This window comes from Pelophylax lessonae, assembly GCF_965119305.1.
Source record: "Pelophylax lessonae genome assembly, chromosome: 7".
NCBI lineage: Eukaryota > Metazoa > Chordata > Amphibia > Anura > Ranidae > Pelophylax > Pelophylax lessonae.
In genome coordinates, this window is record NC_138774.1 from 217,481,626 (window position 1) to 217,505,659 (window position 24,034).

The 24,034-nt window shown below is 45.4% G+C and overlaps 1 protein-coding gene across 1 annotated transcript in view; it reads left to right on the forward strand.

The window, feature by feature from the left end:
• LOC309559548 (histo-blood group ABO system transferase-like) overlaps nucleotides 1–14,791 on the forward strand; it is a 117,554-nt gene extending 102,763 nt beyond the window's left edge. Inside the window, exon 2 of the mRNA XM_082262850.1 lies at nucleotides 14,044–14,791. Within this exon, the coding sequence (XP_082118976.1) occupies nucleotides 14,093–14,749 (657 nt within the window). The 5' untranslated portion in view covers nucleotides 14,044–14,092 and the 3' untranslated portion in view covers nucleotides 14,750–14,791. The remainder of the gene's footprint in view (nucleotides 1–14,043) is intronic.
• Nucleotides 14,792–24,034: the final 9,243 nt, after the last annotated feature.

Here is a 24,034-nt window from a genome sequence, read left to right on the forward strand (position 1 = left end):
GTGCATTACTTTACATTTTTCTACATTAAATCTCATCTGCCATGTAGTTGCCCACCCCGTTATTTTGTTCAGGTCTGCTTGCAAGATTTCCACATCCTGCATAGAAGATATTGGCATGCCTAATTTAGTATCATCTGCAAATACTGAGATTGTACTAGATATCCCCTCCTCTAGATCATTTATGAATAAATTAAACAGGATTGGTCCCAGGACAGAACCCTGGGGGACCCCACTTTCCACACCCGCCCAATCAGAGTACTCCCCATTAATCACCACCCTCTGTACTCTCCCCTGGAGCCAGTTCTCTATCCAGGTACTCACCTTATGGTCCATACCTACCTTCCTTAGTTTGTACAGTAAGCGTTTGTGGGGAACGGTGTCAAAGGCCTTTGCAAAGTCCAGATACACCACATCCACAGGCTTACCTTTATCTAAGTGGCAGCTCACTTCATCGTAGAAGGTTAATAGATTGGTTTGGCATGAACGATTTTTCATGAATCCATGCTGATTACTACTTATAATACCGTTTTCATTACTAAAGTCTTGTATGTGGTCCCTTATCATCCCCTCCAAAATTTTGCAGACTACAGATGTTAGGCTGACCGGCCTATAGTTACCCGGGATATATCTCGGCCCCTTTTTAAATATTGGTACCACGTTGGCTTTTTTCCAATCAGCTGGCACCATACCCGTCTGTAAACTATCCTTAAAGATCAAGAATAATGGTCTGGCAATCACCTGACTGAGCTCATTTAGAACCCTTGGGTGCAAGCCATCCGGTCCCGGGGATTTATTTATGTTAAGTTTCTCTAGTTTAGCTCTAAGTCTATCCTCTGTTAGCCATGGCGGCACTTCCTGAGGTGTATTATTTAGTTCGGCCTTACAAGCTAGGTTCGTGTAGCCCCCCGATTCCTTTGTGAAGACTGAAGAAAAGAAATTATTTAACACTTCCGCCTTTTCTCTGTCCTCAGTGGCCATTTTTCCTTTATCATCTTTTATGGGGCCAATGTGTTCTGGCCTCGCTTTCTTACTGTTTATATACTTAAAGAACTTCTTGGGGTTCTTTTTACTCTCCTCCGCTATATGTCTCTCGTGTTCTATTTTAGCCGCCCTGATTTCATCTTTACATTTCTTATTACACTCTTTGTAATGCTTAAATGCTGCCAATGACCCCTCAGTCTTGTATTTTTTGAAGGCCTTTTCTTTAGCTCTAATATACATTTTTATGTTGGAGTTTAGCCACCCAGGGTTTAGTTTTGCTCTTTTAAATTTATTTCCCTGTGGAATGCACTGGTCCACCCCCTTGTTAAGTATGCTCTTGAAGCACTCCCATTTTTCCTCCGTGTTCTTTGTTCCCAGGGTTCTATCCCAATTGATATTTTCTAGCAGCGAGCGCAGTTTAGGGAAATTGGCTCTTTTGAAATTCAGTGTCCTTATATTACCCTTGTGTTTCCTATTACTGTAATTAATACTGAAACCAATTGACCTATGGTCACTGTTCCCTAAGTTGTCCCGTATTTCTATATCCGTGAGCAGGTCTGTATTGTTGGTAATCAGTAGGTCAAGTACCGCATTGCTTCTTGTCGGTGCATTCACCATCTGACCCATGAAATTGTCCTGCAAAACATTTAGGAACTGCCGAGCCTTGGCTGAATGCGCGGTTCCTTCTGCCCAGTCTATATCAGGATAATTAAAGTCCCCCATTATAATGACATTTCCCATCCTTGCTGCCAATCCTATCTGTAACATGAGGTCCACCTCACCCTCCTCCCTCTGGTTTGGGGGCCTATAGCATACGCCCAATATTACCTTCCCCACCGTGCCTTTCCTTTGAAGCTCTACCCATAGGGATTCTGCCTCGTCCATAGCTCCATTATTAATATCATCCCTCATATTTACCTGTATACTGTTCTTAATATACAAACATACCCCTCCCCCTTTTTTACCCTCTCTATCTCTGCGATAAAGGGAATACCCCTGAATGGTCGCCATCCAGTCATGAGAGCTGTCAAACCAAGTCTCAGTTATCCCCACAAAATCTAAGTCCTCCTCAAACATCAGCAGCTCCAGCTCTCCCATCTTGTTGGCCAGGCTTCTGGCATTGGTATATAAGCCTCGTAATTTTGATGTTTTTAGGCTGCTCTCTTGATTTTTCCCCGTACCCACCCTGGGTATAGGGGCTCCGAACACCCTACCGCTAATGCCCCCATTTCTGCCCTCTGAAACTTGCTTTCCACTGGCTAATTCTACATCTGTACCCTCCCCCCCATTCCCTAGTTTAAAAGCCCCTCTAACTTTTTGGCCATCCTCTCACCCAGTACGGCTGCACCCACCCCATTTAGGTGCAATCCGTCCCTACCAAAGAGCCGGTGACCGACTGAGAAGTCGGCCCAGTTCTCCAGGAACCCGAAACCCTCCTTACTACACCAGCTCCTCAGCCACTCGTTAACTTCCCTAATCTCCCGCTGCCTCTCTGGTGTGGCTCTTCAGTACGTGGGTAGAACCACAAGAGAACTAAGAACAAGACTCAGAGAACACGTTTCAAACATTAAAAAAGGGTTCAAAAACCACAGTCTCTCCCATCATTTTAAGTTAGTGCACCAGAGCAATCCTGCCTTTCTAACTTTCTGTGGTATCGATAAAATTGAGCCCCATTGGAGGGGCGGCAACCTAAAAAAAGCTATATCACAGAATGAGACGCAATGGATCCATCGTTTAGAGACATTAAAACCAAAGGGGTTAAACGTGGATATTGATGTCAATTGTTTTCTATCCAACTGGTAACCCAAGTATGTACAATAGGTCCATCTCTCTGCCCCCTTTCTCTCTGAAACAAAAGAATTCCATTCCCATCACACCTCCTATAAATTAATTTGTTGTTATAATCTAAGTTGATTTAATTTTAGGTCCAATCAAATAAAAAATTCAGATTATAATTTTAAATTGAATATATTGAATATCACTGTATTTTAAACATCCTCCAATTGTAATATTATTCAAAATCTGTCAATATAGATATAGACCAATGAACTCATCCCATATATGTATAACAAATAAACAATATAACAATAATGTCAAATCAATAATGTTATAATACATTTTGATTTAGGTCCAATCAAATAAAAGATTCAGATCATGATTTTAAAATTGTATATATAGAATATCACTGTATTTCAAGCATCCTCCAATTGTAATATTATCTAAAGTCCGTCAATATAGATATTGACTAATGAATCTATCCCCTACATGTATAACAAATAAATAATATAACAATAATGTCAAATCATTTTATAATTTTTAATTTTTAATTTTTTATTTTTTATTTTTTACATTTAGAGTAATTATAATGTCAATTAAATGGAATCCATAACATATATATAATAATAATGATATTTATTTTTCCACAAGTTCATCTGACATAATAATTTTTAGCAAATAATTGGTTTTTAAAATTAATATAAATAAAATTTCATTGGGTATTTTTTATCTATTTATTTTTACTTATAAGTCCATTTTTATGATTGTAATGTGTGTTTTATATCACAATTTTAATAGCCAATGTGCCAAATAAAATATATGTTTTAATATGTCGATTTGATGTAAACAGGAAGTGAAATCCGGAATTTACATACCGCAATTTATCTAATATCTCAATCAAAATATAAGTTGAAAAAATGCCGGTTGGTAATGCCAATATACCAATCTAGATACTGTATAGATGATTTGCGATGTTTTTGCAAGATTACATTTCTGTAATAATATGATACCGGGATATGACGACTGGTTGCCTATCATATAAAAGGCCGATGTAAACAGGAAATGATGTCTTTGAAAACGCCGGAAGTTACGGCGAAACGCGTTGACGCATTTCCTGTCACGCACGGAGCGGCACGTCATTTCCGGTTCATCACTTCCTGTCCGTGGAACGCACGCCGAGCGGCGTAACCACGAGGCACTGTTTGTATATGCCTAATTATCTTTTACTTGCTGTAAGTATGCATTTGGCTGCTAAGCAGAAATAAAACCTTACGTACTTACTTCACTATATACGCCGTTTATTTCTCTTAATGGTGGATGCGCAAGCGGACCCATACATACAGTGAAAGGCGTACAGAGGAAATTATCCTGGTGTCAAGGCTTATTTGCAATACTGTTGAGGCTCTTAAATATTGGCGTTGTGGTGAGTAGCGAACCAAGAGGGGCACCTTTTCACCTTGGAGCACTTTATTGTATAACCGGCACCGGAGCACCTTACTTTGATCACCTAAGGGTTATTTTTTATGGACTTTAGCACGATGTCACAGCTTTTTATAATTATATATGTATTTTAGCACCGAAATATTGTCATTTTCACATTATTTAATATATAGTTGTTTCTAAAAATTGTTTAACCAAATTTTATATCCACATTTTTTACTTGAGAGTGTCACATTTTTTACCTAGGAGATACCTAGTGTCATTTATTTATTTATTTATTTATTTATACAATTTTAAGGGCTAGCGCTGCTTTAAATTTGTGTTGTATATCATTCCTAAGATTTTCTTAGTGTCGCAGCAGCTGCTCATTTATAAATATATTATTTCTTTGCACTGAATTTATACACCATTTGATCACTTGGAGATTTATAATTTAGTTATTTTATTCCATAAGCGCGGGTATAAATTAGTTTTTTCACATAAATCCTATCCTATTGACCTCTTTCTGGTGGAGTGGCACCTCCTGGGAAGAACTTCTTCTGCAGAGATTAAAAACATTACATGGTCTGACCGTGCAGCAATAGAACTGACTGTTGATGAGGGAATCCCGAGATCTGCGGGGCAAGTATGGAGATGTAATATCCGAAATCTTCAGACTGAACAAGTTGGTAAGTGTGTATCCCAGCACCTGCAGGAATTCTTTAGCTTTAATGAAAACTCTGTCTCTAACCCATGGTCCTTATAAGGCATTCATAAGAGGCATCTGCATCCTACAAAATTCTAAAATGAAAAAATTACATAACCAAAAACTCTCCAACCTACTGTCCCAAATCAACACCCTAGAACAAAACCACAAAGTGGTACCCGACCCATCCCTAGGCAATACCCTACATGACCTGAGACATGACCTATGTCAACAACTTCTAACACAACACGACAAGGTATTCCGCAAACTCAAAACGACATACTATGCTCACGCTAACAAGCCAGGAAAAGCACTGGCTAACAGAATTAAAGCCAAACAGACCAAATCCAAAATCTCCCATATGACCAACCCTCAGACAAACACTAAATTTACCCATCCTCAAGACATAGCAAATGAATTTGCAAACTACTATCACTCACTATACAATCTTGACCAAGACAGCACCATCCATACCCCGACTATATCTGAAATATCTGCCTTTTTGGATAAATTAGACCTACCGTCCCTTACCGAACAACAATTGTCTACTCTCAACGCTCCATTTACGTGAGACGAAGTTAGAAAAACCATAAACTCACTTCCCAACGGTAAATCCCCAGGACCCGACGGATTCCCGAGCGAATATTATAAATTGTACAGCTATATTCTAATACCACATTTACTGGATGTTTACACTAAAGCTGCAACCGAGACTAGTTTTCCTGCGGATATGCTGGGAGCATACATTGTTACCATACCAAAACCAGGGAAGGATCCATCTCTTCCTGGGCAACTACCGCCCTATATCTCTGTTGAATACAGACATTAAAATGCTTGCAGGGCGCCTACAGGAGATGGTTCCCTCCCCAATAGGAAAAGATCAGATGGGATTCATACAGGGTCGCCAAACGTCAGACGCCACTAGATGTATAGTGGATGTGCTACATATGGCCGAAAAAAGTCAAACGCCTTCTCTCCTCCTTTCCCTGGATGCATAGAAGACGTTTGACAGAGTCAACTGGAGCTACATGAAGGCTACCCTACACAAATTTGGCCTTCGAGGCAATATTTTTTCTGCCATTATGGCCATTTATTCACAACCTTCTACCAGGGTCTTTGCTTCAGGTGCATTGTCCAAACCGATCACCTTATCCAACGGTACCAGGCAGGGGTGCCCCTTGTCCCCAACAGTCTTCAATTTAATTTTAGAACCCCTTGCTGCAACCCTTCGCTCCGACAGACATGTTCGTGTATTAAACACTGATGGTTATGATCATAAAATAAATTTGTTTGCCGATGACATTATATTAATGCTGACAAAACCCAAAATCTCATTACCCGCTACATACCAAATTTTGAATGAATTCAGTAAAATTTCATTTTATAAAATTAACACCACAAAATCGACGATCCTTGACCTAGGAGTACCCCCAGAAACTAAACAAACTCTAACCAACTCCTGCCCCTTCCCCTGGACAGCGGACAAGATTTCATATTTAGGAATTTTTATTACCTCCAAAACCACAGATCTTGTCAAGAACAATCTAGGCCCCCTTAGACAAAAACTAACAACTGAATTAAAAAGGATAGCTTCCCTGAACTTATCATGGGGGGCTAGAATCTCGGCGATTAAGATGAACATCTTACCACAAATCCTCTACTTATTCAGAGCCCTCCCTGTCCCATTTACCAAAACACAATTACACACTCTTGTAGCTACACTGAGGGAATTCCTATGGCTGGGTAAGAAAGCAAGAGTTGCATATAATATACTCACAAACCATAAATACCTAGGAGGAGCGGGACAACCCGATATCTCCGCTTACTACTGGGCCACTAGACTCGATCAGCTTAAACATTGGACCCCCCATGATGACGCCCCCCTTTGGTCAAAAACCGAAGAACAACTAGTACCTACTTCTAACCTTAACCTCATGCTTCTGAGAGATCTTTGGATCCCATGGAACTTCGCTAAGCTCCCACCTACGGTTAAGGCTTCCCTCCAAGCCTGGAGAACGGTCAACAACATAGAACCAAGAGCCATACCTACTGACATTCACAACCTACCACTATCCACCCTCACGACTATATACAGCAACCTGAACATTTACAAATTGGAAACCCTAGGACTAACACACATCTCACAACTCCGGTCACCTTTGGGTCTCAAGAGTAGAGAAGACATAATGACAGAATTTAACCTACTGCCCGACACATCGTTGACTGTATCAAGAATACTTTTTCTTCTTGGGAAACACTCCCTAACCGCTACCCATGTTAATTTAACCACATGGAACTAATAAAGGCATATCTACTTTCTATAACATCCTATCAGGGAATACACCCTCCCAGAAGATGGTAAATATGCTTAAATGGGAGAAAGATTTGAAACTAACTTTCACTTTCAAACAGTGGCATACAGCACTGCGCTCGATATACAGATTTTCTAAATGCACTAACCACTGGGAAACTACAGTTAAAATTGTATTACACCCCCTACAGGCTGGCCAAGATGTCACCATCAATACCCTCACTGTGTTGGAGGGAATGCGGCAAAACGGGTACTTTGCATCACATTCTGTGGGACTGTGCATCACTCAGAAGCTTTTGGCATAAAATATTCCAGCGTATCTCCTCCTGCACAGGAGTACTTTTACCCCCAAACCCAGAACTGGCTGTATTAAATATTAACATCAACCGATACCCTCACAACCATAGACAAATGATAACTCACATATTGTTAGCAGCCAGGACCCTTATTCTCCGTAATTGGATATCTACTACCACTCCCAATCTATCTGAGGTAATATCTCTTGTTGATGACAACTATCTCCTAGAGAAATCTCTAGCAATCAATTCCTTGTCATTTAAGAAATTCCAAAAGTCCTGGGATTGCTGGCCCTATCTGAATCAGGCACTAAGGCTCTCTTGAAAGAATAGTACCTTCCTAGTGACCCCACTGGCTGTGGGGGAGCTCCCTCAGACCGGACCTAGTGACAATGCTCCTTAGGGTTCTGGGTCCGGGATGGATGAGACTCCCACTTCCGTACTACTTCCAAGCACAAACATAACTTATATCAATATAATGCTACATAGTGTTACTCTCACCATTTGCCATACCTCTTTATGACCTGTAATGCTTTGGTTACTTCCTGATATTCCTGTTACTTCTGACTGTCAAATACTGTACCAATCATCAGTTTTTATGAATCTGTGTACATGCATTGGAACCTGTTGAAAATTTGAATTTTCTGTTGTATTTGTTCTGATTATATTCTCTTATGTAAAACTAAAAAAAAACGTATTGAATGTAAAAAAGACTGCATATGCTGCCTATCCTATTCATCTACCTTGATTCTGCTAGCTTCCAACAATGTTTTTGGTTTAGGTCACTACCAACCCCCAAGGCCTAATTTGTCTGCACTTGTATGACAGGTGCATACAATTTAAATGTTGTATGTAATTTTTAACAGCAGGCCCTGTCCCTGTGCCCTGCTAACTGTGAGGGTTTACGTTATTCAGGCACCACCAACACCAAAGGCCCAATTTTTTGGCACCTGTGTAGTACATACAATTTCAAATTTGTATGGAATTCTTACCAGCAGGTCCCATTCCTGCACCAAGCAAGAGTAACTATGAGGCCTTGGTTACAGTGTTCAGGCACCACATATGGCAAAGGCCCAATTTTAGGCACTTGTATAGCACATGCGATTTCAAATTTGCATGGAATTCTTACCAACAGGTCCCATTCCTGCACCAGGCTCGAAAGGCTATTGCGCTTAAATGGAATCAATCTGCTCTGTCATCTATCTGGCAATGGATCCAGATGGTGAATCAAATATTGCCCTATGATAATCTCCATAGGGCTATTCTATTGAGGGACTCTATTTTTGGCTCGAAAGGCTATTGCGCTTAAATGGAATCAATCTGATCCGCCATTTATCTGGCAATGGATCCAGATGGTTCATCAGATATTGCCCTATGAGAATCCCCCTTATCTTAATGTTGTTCCACCTGGAGCGGTCCTCCACGTCGGCCAGCTTGGCTCGCAGTTCTTCTATGTCCCCAGATTCCTCCCTTTGAGCATCTACCATGTCATTGAAGGATGTGGTGATTTCCCCTATCTTTTATTCAACACTGACCATTCTGTTTCCCATGTGTGACATTTCAGACGTGAAGTGTTGCTTAATATTCATTATGTGTCAGATTGAATAGAGCTCTGCACTGATCCTAGCATGTCTCTAAGAGTTGTATCTAGCACAGACTGGTTTGATGTAGGGAAAGCAGCAATGGAGGCGTGTAGTTTAAGGCCTGCTTGTGGGGGCTGAGTGTGAGGGCTTACCTCCAGATCCTGTGTCTCATCAGGAGAAAGCCTCAGCCTAGATTTTGCTGGGCTAGTAGTCGGAGTGAATGTGGATGAGGGGTGTTCTTGTGCTGCAATTTGATTGGCGTCATCCCCTCACATCAATGCCTGTAGATGAGCGGAGTCCCGGCCGTGTGTGGAGTCAGGCAAGCCGCAGGCGCCATCTTGGCTTTGCGGCCTGCCTGGAGGCGGATAGAAGTCTGTTAGCTTACGAGGACCCGTCTGCTCCTTCCTCCATTTGGACATCGTCGGGTAGCTTGAGGGTTCCTGTATGTCAAGCAGGGTTTCCCGTGCAGCGTGGGCGAGTTTACCCTTGTTGCTGAGCCCTGGATCTCTGCCTTGGTTCGGAGCGGTTTCAGCAAGCAGCCATCTCACTCGGGATCTGGCCACGCCCCCCAAGAAAATCATTTTTGAAGACAGGAGCTGTCCCATTAGGTATGACAAGGTGTGGGATGCCTGGTGTTCCTCCTCCCTCACCATCACTTACATGAAAGAAAAGTACTATTTGTTATTGTTCTTTGTTTGCATAGGGAAATATATCCATGTACTAGTTGTAGCTTTGCTATATATTCAGTTGGATTGTACTGGGTCAAAGTGGGATTTGTTACTGATCTTTGTTATGATTGGAAGCTGAAACTCATACAAATATGACTCTTTAACAATTATATCTATGTGTACCAAACTCTGTACCTTTTCCTTTTTTTTTTTTTATTTTCATGCTCATGTTGAGCATGTTGAATGCTTTACCGATTTGTCTTTTGCTTCTTTGTCAATAAAAATAGTTTAAAAAATTGTGTACTACGGTACCTAAAAATCTTTAGAGGTGAGGTTTTAAAAGCCTTTACAGATTACCAGTTTAGAGTTAAACAGGAGGTCTGGCACTAGAATTATTGCTCTCAATCTGACGTTCATGATGATACCCTTTTCCACTACCTCTAAAAGTGATCAGGTGGCTGTATAGTCACTTGGATCACTTTTTCTGTGTAGTAAATTACCGGTTCTAAAAGATTATACCTCGATCATTGCTACAGCTGCATTGATGGCAGCTGCTCCACTGTGCGTGGCTAGATGTCCTTCGCTTGTCCTGTTTCCTCTCAGATGAAAGCTCACATGCATAAAAGGGCAAAAGCAAAGAGGGATTTCATAAATCAAAACCATCTTTTTTTAAAAGCTATTTTAAAATGCTGTTTAAAAACACTTACATTTTTAGGTGCCTCTCCGGATCATGTACCGGTAATTAAAAAATGCTGCCGTTGTGTTGACATGCACAAATCTCAGAGACCCGAGACGACTGTTCACCTCTTCTCGTACGGGTTTCGTCTGTCAGTCAGACATCATCGGGAAGCCTCCTTGTGATGTCTGACTGATAGACGAAACCCGAAACATAATCAGAGTATTTTGCAGGAAGTTGCTTGCGGTTAGACCACAAAAGGCGACAAGCTACAGCATCCTCTAGGGAGTCATGTTGCAGGTAATCATCTTCTAGTTGAGTTTCCAGGGCTTCAGGAGAACGAAGGCTATCCACAATCCCCACACCCTCTTTATTCAGACCCAAAACCAATTTCTCAGAAAGAGCTGGACAGTCTGTAGTACTCTCTGGGGTGGCCTGACTGTCTGTGCTCGTGGTGCTGGGCTTCTTGCCTCTGAAGGCTCCAAAAGGAAAGAGGACAGGTACCATTTCTCAGGCATCTCCTGTACTGGTGGAATATCCGCAGAGCTGAAGGGCTCTCTGTCTCCAGCTGGCTTGGTAGTGCAATCACCACTCAGCACACACGGCCTCAACAGGTTATAAACGTCTCTTAATGGGATTAGGCCCCTCTGAGACTACATCATTCCTCTTGAGTTGAAGGGAAGGGCTGCCCTTCCACCTGATAGGGGGTATGCTCCCTCTTGAGTTCCAGTGTGCTGCCTCTCTCCTTTTTGATGTTTTTCACCAACACCCTGTCCCCCAGTCACAACGGTAGTCCATCCAGAACTGTGTCTATTGCCAAGTCATTGTGCCGATCCAGAACCACTAGTTTAGCTTTCTGAACCCGGTCTTAGTGCTTGTGCCCAAGGTGCTGGGTGTCCAAGGTTGGGAGCTCTCCAGAGAGTCCAGCAGGAGATTCACCAGCAATCGTCCGTAGCACCGGAACACAAGGAACAAGGTTGTATGCCCAGAAGCATGGTGGACCATATTGTTGTAGGCCCACACCACGGCACCCCTGTGTGAATGCCAGACATCACAGTGCCCTTGCTCGAAGGGCCTAAGGATGCCCAGTAGAGTGTGGTTGAACCGCTCACAACCCCCGTTACCCTAGGAGTGATATGGAGTGGTATGTGACTTCCTGATACCACTAAGGCAACACAGTTGCGGAGAAGATCCCCAACTCAGAGTTCGTGCCTTGGTCCGAGAGCATTTGTTTTGGGCATCCGTATGGTTATACCACATGCTGGCAGAATAGCTTAGCCATGATTGGAGCAGTCTGGTCCTTGGTTGGGACAACTACTGCAAACTTGGTAAAGTGGTCAACAAAAAAACCAAGGCATAGTGTTATTCAGAGAACATGCTGGATATCGTCAGGGAGTCCATTCAAAGGGCTCCGACGTAATTGACATTGGTGTGGCCATCTCCAGAGAGGCTTTGTGTACAGAACAAGCCTTGCTTTCCCAACAAGCCTTCTGGAACCAGTCCGCCAGCCATGAACAGAAGAAGTATCTCCTGACCAAGGACTCAGTCCAATCAGCCCTGAAATTGGCATTCGCAGATTGCAGTACCCAGTAAACCTAAAGGATGTTCTACTGGGGGACCACAAACTGTAGTATGTCCCATTTCTCAGTAGGAATGCGTGCCCCCCCCCCCCCATCCCTTTCCTGGCAACCCAGGTTGCATGCCTAGATAAGGAACTTTTGTGAATTTTTAGGGGTAGGAGCATACCCACACTGTATTTTTCTTTTAAAAAACAGTTATACCATTTATTTTTATTTTTAACAGCGTTAGGTCCCCCTAGGGATTAATAAAAAGCCCTTATCTAGGCATACAGCCTGACTGGCCAGGAAAGGGGGAGCAGTTAGTGTGCACACTCTACCTCATGAACTATACCAGGCCACATGCTCTCAAAATTGGGATATTACCTTGCGGGGGGGGGGGGGGGGGGCGCAACAAAAGCTCCCTCCTTGCAAGGCACCTTGTCTCTATGTAGATGAGGACAAGGGCCTCATCCTCGCATTCTGCCCCCCTAAATGGATGTGGGGGTCTGTGTGTGGGGGGGGGGATTATCAGAATCTGAAACCCCCTTTACAATTGGGAGGCCCCTAGATATCTGCTCCCCCAAGTGAGTGAGTGAAGGGTACATAGTACAAAGTTCCTTTGTTGAGAAAAAAAACAATGGCCCATGATGTAAATTCCTTGTGAATTATGTAGTTCAGGGAATTAGTTAATTTCGATCAGTGACGCCTGATAATATTGACCCACCACCACAACATCCCGCTACACCCAGCAATTTACCAGTCGCAAATTACAGATCCTAACTGGCTTCTATATGGTAACAATACGGTGGGAATTCTGAGTGACATCGTTAACCACATACTGTCAATCAAGTCCAGGAGAAGGGGTGGGCAGAAGGGACAGCTGTCCCGGGCACAGCGGAGCAAGGGGACAGAGAATGGACACTGGTCAGTAAACCCAAACTACAACATGCATTACCAGGGGGAGAGGGGGCGCAGTTCCGCATCCCTGTCATGGGAGCTAGATAAACCTCTCCTGATAATGATATCAATGACACCACCAGGCATCTGTCATATCATTTTTAGTGGCAGTAGTGCTACCACTGCTAAATGACAGTCTTCTGACTGATATTTTTGTACATTCACTAAACAGCAAACTCATGGTTAACACAAACCATATCCCTAGATAGATCCCATGATAGAACTTTACCATGCATTTTGGATGGCACCGTGAACCATGTTCACAGAAATTGATTTTGGAAGTATTCCTGAGCCTATGCAGTGACGTCCATTACATGCCAGGTTTTAATGCAGTGCAGTCTGAGGGCCTGAAGATCATGGGCATCCAATATTGCATTTCAGCCTTGTCCCTTGCAAATAGGGATTTTTCCAGATTCTCTGATTCTATCATGTACTATAGATGATAATATATTTAACGTCTTTGCAATTTTACATTGAGCAACATTATTCTGATTTTGTTTGACAATTTTCAGATGCAGCCTTTCACAGATTGGTGAACCTCTGCCCATCTTTATGCCTAGACACTCTGACTCTCTAAGATGCTCTTTTTATACCCAATCATGTTACTGTCCTGTTGCCAATTGACCTACAAGGTACAAACGGTTCTTCCAGCTTTTCCTTGGTAATACCACTGACTTACTTTGCCAACTTTTTGTGGCCCTGTCCCAGCTTTTTTGAGACGTGTTGCTCTCATCAATTTAAAAATTACTTCATGTAAATAACTTACAAGTTACATGGTACATTTTCTGTCATTAAACATTTAATATGTTTTCTATTTTCTATTGTGAATAAAATATGGGTTTATGAGATTTGCAAATCGTTGCATTCTGTTTTTATGTAGATTTTACATAGTGTCCCATCTTCTTTGGAATTGGGTTTGTATTACTTTGTATTACATTGACGCAATATTATCTATGGCCCTTTGGAGATGTCAGTGGCTGCACTTGAGGTCCTATAATTCAAGAAATTCGACCACCACTGAAATAAAAAGATTGTTGACTGTTTTATTGCATAATAAGCACTTCACTTGGCTTAACCAAATCAAACACTTTTTTCTCACCTTATTTTCTAGATATGTTCAGTTTATCAAGACTTTTCTGGAAACCGCTGAAAAGTTCTTCATGGTGGGACATAAGGTCAATTACTATGTCCTCACTGATCAACCCAGTAACATCACTAACATAAAGCTTGGTCAGGATAGAGAGCTGTTTGTCATTGAAGTCCCCTCCTACAAGAGATGGCAGGACATCACCATGAGACGCATGCAGATTATTCGAGATTATATCCAAGACCGATTCACCTATGAAGTGGACTATTTAGTCTGTCTTGATGTGGATATGAAATTTACTGACCACCTCGGAGCTGAGATCCTGGGTGATGTTTTTGGGGTTATTCACCCCGGTTTCTATGGAGCATCACGAAAAGGATTCACCAATGAACGCAGACCAGAATCTGCAGGATATATTCCAGAAGATGAAGGGGATTTTTACTACACTGGCTGCTTTTTTGGGGGCAAAATAGAGGAGGTCTATAAACTGACCAACCACTGCCACCATGCCATGCTAGCAGATAAGGAGAAGAACATGGAGGCTCTTTGGCATGATGAAAGCTATTTAAACAGATATTTCCTGTATTACAAACCTATGAAGGTCCTTTCTCCAGAGTATGCATGGAACTATTATTATGGTGACCCAAAAGTTGTACAGAAGAAGAGATTTATTCATATTCCAAAAGATTTGGCCAAGGTCAGAGACAGACGGGCACTTTCTCCAAAATGAGAACAAGACTTTTTTTTATTATTTACACTCAGGAAATGTATCAATTAAGGAACAACATCAAGTTATTGTAAAAAAATCTAAGATTTTTGTCCACGTGAAGTATTTTCATTGCTCTTGTTCGTTCATTGTTAGTTTTTATGACATCGAGAGACAGCATAAGTCTCATCATTATAATATAACTCTCGCCATTTTGATAATTATTAACTATGCTTTATTTTTCAGAGTGGCTGCTTTTTTTGCATATTTTCAAACTGGTTCAGTCTGTCTGGATTGTGATTTTAAAGTGGGTGGGATAAGTGGGGTATACAGTTAATGTGTTCCTGAAATTCATATATGTGGCTGGTTGTAACTCTCATTAAACTTCTGTGTCTAATTCTTTAATTGCCTCAATCAATGCCTGATGTAATGTAAACCGACCTATTACCTACATATCATTTATTGAAATAATCCAGCACAAAAAAGCATTACAATTCATCCTGGATAAATCATTTAATAGCAATCAATTTTTAAAAGACATTCATGCCTGCAATAAATGGCACTCTCAGCTAGTGTTGGGACAAGACCATCCAGCGCCCTGGGCAAAGATGGCAAACTGTCCCCCCCCCCCCCCCCACATATGTATTTACAGTTCACATCTCGGTGTCAGTGTGACACCTGCTGGGAGTGAAGGCAGCTTCTCTGTCTTCCTGTCTCCAGTCATGTGATATGTCACATGATAAGGCAGCCTGCCCTCACTCTACAGTGGCACTGCGCTGAGACTGAGGTGTGTTCTCAGCAGGTGTCCTCTTTCTTCTGCCCACAGTAGGTATATGTGGGGGCAATATGTTGCCTCCTCACCACCCGTTTTAAACCCCTAATGCTGCACTACTGCACTGCAACTGTGTGCATTGCACGCAGTTCCGGGGAGGTTGCAGTGTGGCCCCATTCACTTGAACAAGTTGCCTTCAGCAGATGGTAGTGCATGCTGAAAGTGATGGCCGGTATAATTCCTGTCACAGCTACAAATCAAAATTTTGCAGCAGTGCTTTCTGTAAACCTCAAGCTGCTGTCTCTGCAGCTTAAATGGCGGGAGTGATAAGGAGCTGTAAAATAAGGCTCAGCAGTAGTGATGGACGAACATTGGCCAGGGCGGTTTGCGAACGTCAGCCGCAAACTTCCTCAAATGTCTGCGAACCGCGAGTTCGGGGTGGGCCCCATTTAATGGGAGGCGAACTTTAAAAACCTTTAGGTCATATTTGCAGCCACAAAAGACTTACTAGCTGTGCACAAATAGTCCCAGCACATGGACAATGTCATAACAGAAGTATTGCAATTGAAAAAGTTGCCCTAAAATTTTTTTATTTATTTTTCTTTTTTTTAACAGCAAAAACATCTTTTTTTTCATAAATCAGCTAGAACTGACAGCAGCTGGTAAATACATGTCAAATACATATAGGGTCCATTCACACATCTGTAAAATGGGTCCGCATCCATTCCACAATTTGGCGGAACCTTTACAGACCCATTGATTTTCAATTCCAGTCTGAAAAATTAGGCATTCACAGGAAACAGAAGTAAGTGTCGCCCTTTCCAGGCCCCAAAAAGTAGCCCACATGGGTTTACCTGACAGCTAAGAACGTAGTATTTGGTGGCTGGAGGTACGTTAGGCATTCACATGTCACTGCTGATCTCTTTCCCTGGAGCACACTGGATACCTGTCCCTAAACTGAAAAACTGCACACCTATACCAATTATATAGCAGCCCTTAACATGACTTTTGTGGACATTAACAGAGCGATTTGTGTCACTGCTCGATCTGACCCTGATGAACAGTTAAACACAGCATACCTGTCCCTAAACTAAAAAGAAAGTTTAGTAGACCTATACCAAATACCAGCCCTCAAAAGGACTTTTGTGGATCTTAACAGAGCTATTCGTGTTTGGCAATCTGTCCCTGATACGCACAGCCAACCTCTCCCTATGCTGACAAAAAGCAGAATGCGAAATGGCTGCCAGCTCTGGTCTATTTATAAGGTAGGGGGAATGTCCATGTGCTGAAATGTTTCAATTGGCTGTCCCGTTCCACCTGACGGCTGTGTCATGGGTCAAAGTTCTCCCCATGAGACCCCTATGAGCCTAAGGCTAGGTTTACACTGTTACAGGTGGTTGCATGTGCGGGACAGCGTGTAAATGGCACCTATTACCACAACCACCTGCAGGGAAAATTCCCTGCTCTTTAACAGATGTGCAAGGCTGCCATTTATTCTTATTGGCACTCCCACACATCTGAAAATGCAGCACATTTTTTGGTGAGGGAAATTGCATGGTGCTTTTGCACCATGCGATTTCCCTGTGGCTGCGTTTTCATGAAGGTGCAGGGACCTTTTTCTTGTGTTTCCTGCAGGTACAGTAGCCCATTTAAATGAATTAGCTGCTGTACCTGCACAAATTTGAGTCACAGCAAACACATTAGTGTGAACATGACATAAAAGTCACCGAAAAGGAAAATACATACAGCAAGGTGCCTCCAACATATTTTATTTAATAGCACAAAGTCACTTTAAAAAAATATTTCTGCTGAGTACTCCCCTATTTATCAATCATATCCACAGTGCTCAGCTGAAAAGAGCATGACTCGGGTAGGTCAGAGCTCCCGTGTTATCCTAACATGTTCTACACCAACTGCTCCCACTCCAAACTACCCAACCATCCCACCTTATTAAATAATCACGCTACTCATACTTGGAGTTAAATTGGCCGGCATGGCCTTTTATTAAACAACAAATCTTTTTAACAACTTTAACAATAATCAATTTTAAACTTGGTTGCAGGTCCTTGACAGTACCATATTACCACCAACTTTTGTGTCTGTGTCACCATTTGGCTTAGTCACGCCCCCAGCCGCTAAGCACCACCTCGGAGACTAACACAGCTGACCTCAGACACCCACCTGTACCAATTACCAAATCATTTTTTCCCAAAAGACCAGCTTGAAGACCCCTGTCAAGGACCCCAAACCGCCATAGCAACACAAGTGTGACACCTTACACTTGTGCGCCCCTCCACACACGAAAAGCCCTTTGAATCCCATCCTGCAAACCCAAAAACCACAAATCAGTGCCGACGGCATTGAGATGAACCCCGTCACCCCGCAGGAACTGCAACATATCACTTTCTAAATCCAAGTGCTGCACTACCAGACCCCCATTCCTGCTCACAAACCTGCCCACCTCGTTGTTTACTTTAATGCGAGCCTTGTTAAGTTTGGCAACGTACCGGGCAGCCCACCACGAAGTGCGGGCCACTATATCCGACCACATGATAAGCATATCCGAAAAAGGAAGTCCGAAGTCTCAAGAAATCGAACTTCACGTCCCGTATTAGCTCCCTCATGGACCGGAGGCCCAAATCATTACCCCCCACATGAAGTACTAGGATATCGGGGGCCCTGTCCAATCTCGCAAATTGGTGAATCTCCGGAACCACCCTGCCCCATAGCATACCTTGCACTCCAATCCACCTGACCCTACCGGCCTCCCTGGGTAAGCCCAATTGTCTACCATTAGGTCTAACTAACCTCAGCCCGCTTGGCCCCCCAGAAGACATATGAATGCCCGAGGATCCATATCAGGCACTGCTGGACACCTGCAAAGAAAACAAACACAGTGCACCTACCACACCGAAACACTCAGACAAACAACAAAAAACAGGAAAACACAAAGAACAAACAAGACCGGTACATCCAAAAAAAGTTTCCTATAAACAAGTTGGGGCCTAACGTACGAGCGGAATCTACCGGACTCCCACCTGCCGATATGCCTGACCACGCCCTCATCCAAACACCACCGGGTCGCCTTCGTGGCTGCCCCAATACGGAATGAATGAGAGGCATAGTCCACCAGGTTACAACCCTCCGCCAACAAACACTTCCCAAAAACAGACACAAATTGAAACTTAGACAGTAAAGAACCGTCCAGGTGAACCAATAACGCGCCACCTACCTGAGGGCGAGCTTGAAGGAATTGCTCCAGAGACAATACCGGACAAAGACCAGAACTGTTACCCCGAAACAACTCCACCCACCTGCCTCTGCCCTGTTGGTCCGTCTTGGACCTTCTAAGACAGATCCGCACCGAAGTATCCGTGTGGATGACATTCCCCAGCAGAAGCCCTCCGACAACCCGCTTCGACGGGCTCACCAGTTCACCAATCCTGAATGCCCCAAAGAAGGCCAACAAGAAGGCCGCCCTAAACAACAATTGTTCATAAGTCAACGAGCAAACCGTCTGCAACCTCCCCAGAATGGCACCCAATACCAAGAAAGACACCGGGCGCAGCAAATCGCGGCTGTGAGTTCCCCTCTGGTAACCCCTCATTGCCTGTCGAACCTGGAACGCCTTGGTAAAATCCACACCCCCCACCAACTTAAACCAGAAGGCAAGACCCACCAGTTTCCTATCCAATGCTGCCGCAGAGTCCAGCCCCCCTACCTCCTCCAAAAAGGAATGCCATTCCATCCAAGTCCGGGCATAAGCCCACCAAGTCGCAGAGCTCAACGACTGCAGAATCAAACTCCCAGGGACTCCAAGGCGATCTTCCACAGATGCCGTGGACAGGGTAGCCCATGTTTCTCCGCATCCGGCACCAACACGCAAAACTCGGCCCACTGGAAAAGAGACAAAGCATCCACCACTTTGTTACACACACCAGGAATGTGCACAGCATAAATAAACACATTACAGTGCAGACACAACAGAACCAGATGGCGTAAAAGCCGCACCACCGGCGGGGAAGAGGCCGAGACGTTATTGATTGCTTCCACCACACCCATGTTATCACAATGAAAGCGCATGTTTTGTCCCGAAAGGCCGCCCCTCACATTGCCACCGACACCACAATGGGAAACAACTCCAAAAGCACCAGGTTGCGAAGAAAACTCGCTGCATCCCATTCCTCCGGCCATGGCTCAGTGCTCCATTGACCCTGAAAAAACGCCCCATAACCAGCGGAACCAGCCGCATCCGTAAATAGGACCAAATCCCTGTTGCTAAGTGGACCATCCATCCACAATGAACAGCCATTATAGGACTCCAGAAAAATATCCCAAATTCGCAGATCTGCCCTAAGCTCCCCAGTCAGCCTGACCAAGTGCCCAGGGGCCCGAACGCCCGACGTAGCCGCAGCCAAACGACGACAAAAATTCCGCCCCACAGGAATAATCCTACAGGCAAAGTTTAACTTACCGAGTAATGACTGCAACTCCCGTAGCTTGATCCTGCGACATCCAGACGCATACTTGACCTCTGCCCGCAGGAGCACCAACTTGCCCATCGGCAATCTGCATTCCATGGCCACTGAATCTATCATAATGCTCAGGAAAACCAATTGAGTCACCGGTCCCTTCATCTTGTCGGGAGCCAAGGGGACCCCGAAGCGGTCCGCGATGTGGTGCAATGTCCCCAAGAGAACCGCACAGGTCGCAGAGCCCAGAGGTCCAATGCACAAAAAATCATAATCAAGTAATGGATGACAGAGTTGACCCCCGACACATCCCGGACCACCCACTCCAAGAAAGAACTAAGGGTTTCGAACAAGGCACACGATATGGAGCATCCCATCGGTAGGTAGTGATCCACAAAATAAGAACCCTGCCAACGGCACCCCAACAGATGCAGACTTCGGGGATGGAAGGGAAGCAAGTGAAATGCAGCTTCGATGTCTGCCTTAGCCAGCAGCGCACCCTTGCCCTACTTACGAACCCAAGAAATGGCCGAATCAAACGATGTATAGGTAACCACACACTCCCGCGGGTCAATACCATCATTGATGGAGCCACCCCTCATATAAGAAAGATGGTAAATCAAGCAAAATTTGCCAGGCTCCTTCTTGGGGACCACCCCCAAAGGGGAAACCACCAGCCCCAGGAGGAACGGGGGGGAAGACAAAGGCCCACTCATCCTACCCAAAGCAACTTCCTTAGCCAGCTTGTCGGAAACCACCTCTGGGTGAAGACGTGCAGGACGCAAGTTGGAAGCTACGGGCGGAATCGCACTTAAAGTGCACGGAATGTGAAAACTCTCCCGAAAACCCGCTTCGAGGCGGCCCGCCGCTACACGATCGGGGTACCTATTTAGGAAAGGAGCCATCCTTGACACCCTCACCGGAGTCATCCCGCTTGCCAGCTGCTTCCACCACCACGCCCTTTTCCTCGCTTAAAACAGCGGGCAAGGGAATGGCTGCCGCAGCATCCCGAGCACTCGTGTTTGAAACGACAGGAGCCGACAAACTTACATGTGCCGTCGTTGAACTGCCAACATACCCCCTTCCTCCTATCAGCCAATGGTCCCGAGGTCGAGGTACCGTCGGCCCCCCCTGGAAAAAACGAATTCCCCACCCTGGCCGAAGTCATCAACTTCATCCTCAGGCTGATATCCTTGTGATCCCAGCAGATGGATGACCTGACAGCCATACGCTGACGAAACTGTTCATCGTAACGCAACCACGCCACCCCACCATACACTCCATGGACCTCCCCAATCACATCGAGGTAACAGAACAGTGGCAAACAATTCTCGGGCTCCTTTTCCCCAATGACGCTTGCCAGAATCGCAAAAGCCTGCAACCAGTTGGCAAACGTACGAGGGATAAGGCGATACCTCCTCTTCTCCTCCTCCTCTTCTTGCTCTCGTCCGGCTTTACCCTGTCCAAGTAAAATTTTTCCAGCGGGAGGAGGAAAAAAATTTCCACATATTCACCTTTCCAGATCTTGTGGTGAACTTCGGGCTTAAGGTGAGCCCCCAGTGGGCCCTCAAAGGACACGTACACCTCGCACTTCGGCGAGTCTGCCAGCCTTACCTTGTCGGCGTCCTTGGTCCCTTCCGCGGGCTTCACCGCGGCAGATGAAGCCTGTTCCTGCGATGCACCATCCATCTGCGTGCCCGCCACCGCCAGCCCTACCTGAGCGCCCACCGCTGCCAACCCTGCCTGGGCCGACCAGCCACTTCCCACTGACTCCGAGGGGCCCCCGCCGTCATGGGGGGAGGGGCCCAGGCCGCACTCGCCTCCAACCTACTAAGCAAATCCCGCAGGCTCCCCAATACCTCCCTACCCACTTGCGCAGAACAAGCCCCCCCAGACACCCCTGTGGAACCCCGCAAGTCCTGACCCCCTACCCCCTGCCCCGCCAGGACACCAGACAAAACAGAAGGAGACAACATAGACACAGGGTACTCACCAGGCTGCTCAGGGCTGGAAGGCCCCCCGGCCGCTGATCCAGAATCCCCCGCTGAGCCAGGCACCGCATCCTCCAGCTCACCGTCCTCTGAGCTGCTGACCTCCCCCTCAGAACAGACATCAGCTGGGCTGTGGACCGGAGAAACAGCAGGCGCAGACCTTCTTGCTCTCCTTCCTGCAATCTTCCGTGCACTCTTCTGTGCCTGGTCACTCTTCTGTATAGTGTGTTGCTGCTGCAGCTGTGGGCTCTTTAAGGGCAAGCCCTGCCTCCCCGTGACGTGTTCAGCGAGCGCCCCGCTCTCAGCAGCATCCTCCACTCTCCCAGACCAAGAAGCAGGCCTGGAGGCATTCTCAGCACCCCGCACGGCTCCCGATCGTCTGTCCCTGCTCACGTGCCGTCCTGCACGATCCAGGATGGGGCCGCTGGCCGCACCAGGAGACAGTCCGGCACCCACAGAAAATCCTCTCCCACGTAGAGCAGGTGTACTGGCCGGGACATTGCCAGCTACACCTGCCGCACTGTCCTGGCACACGAGAATGGAGGAGGGGACCCGGGCTGCATGGCGGTGAGTGTCCCCCCCCCCCGTGGGCTCCACCCAAGAAGGGGATTCCTCCCAGAGCTCCCACCAGCAGAAGCAGGCACATGCTTTGCAGGGGGGCCTGAAGGGTCCCTAGGGGGGCTCCCTGTGCGACGCTGAGCCCTGGGGGCCCTATCAGGGCTAAAGCGCTCCGGAGGCCTAGACCTCTGAGCATGTGTGGAGGCAGGCCTCAGCTGAGAGGAACCCTGCCCGGCCCCCTGTAAGGTACTGGCAACCTGGCCTTGCACCCAGTCTGAGCCATGCACTGCAGCTAACTCCCTAAGCCGGGACAGCAACCCCTCCAACTCACTCATTTTATTTCTTCCTAATGCAGGTAGAGATGCAGCGGCCAGCTACACGGGATGTTCTTCCACGATTTCTCCTCAAAGAGTGACCTACCCTACAGCTATACTTCTACAGCTCCACCTCCTCACCCCGTACAACTGACCAAAAAGGTAAGGGTCAAGCACTGACCACCTACTTTTCCCAATTAACCCCTGCAGCTCGGTTCCCCTTCCACCCAGTCATGTATGCCCTCTACTTAGTTCATTCCTCCTAGCGCCGGGCATGTCTGAACATCACTGCATTGTACCTGTAATTATCAGTGTTCTTGGGTTTAGTCTCAGCATCTTCTGTCTGCTTCTGTCCCCGTCTGGCAGCCCGCCCATCACCTGCATTGCTTTAGTATTCTTAGCTCTGCCAGGGATGTAGTCCCGACATTTTCTTCATCTTCTGCTGGCTTCTATCCCCATCCACTGGCCCGCCCACAACTTATAGCACTTCTCTAGACCATTAACTACAGGTCTGATAGGAGGTGGGCGGGGACAGAAGATGCAAAAAATGCCGGGTCTCAACCTGGACAGAGCTAAGAATTCTAAAGTAATGCAGGAGGGCTGACGGTCGGGGACAGAAGCAGACAGAAGATGCTGAGACTAAACCCGAGCAGATCTAAACATACAAAAGCCTTACAGGTGGTGCGCGGGTTGGTGGGCAGGGACAGAAGCTGACGGCTTTGATCCTGTCAGTAGGATGCAGGAGAAGCTGAAGCACCCACTGCGCCACCTCTCAACACTGCACCCAGGGCAGGTTCTCTGTCGGCCCCCCCTTGTACGGGCCCTGCTCTCCGCCTTACCTTGCACAGAGACTTTCCAGCTCATCTAAGTGCCATCAGGCCTAAGCTGCCCATAGATGGATAGAAATTCAGTTAGTTCAGCAGGGACTGGCTGAATTTTGATCCAAGAATGGGCACTATGATAGTATATTAAAAAAGAATAGCGCGCAAATGCAAAAGAAATAACTACCAAATCTGAAGACAATCCATAAATAAAAATGGGGGTTTGGTCCCACCATATGGCCATATCGTGCTCAAGCCCACTACTGCGTCAAAGTACCCCATTATCAGTGGGTCCTACACTATCCATGAAAAAGAGATGAATCCAGCCTAACCCTTGGAGATAATACTCCTTGCTGGGAAGGATGTGCAAATGCACTACAG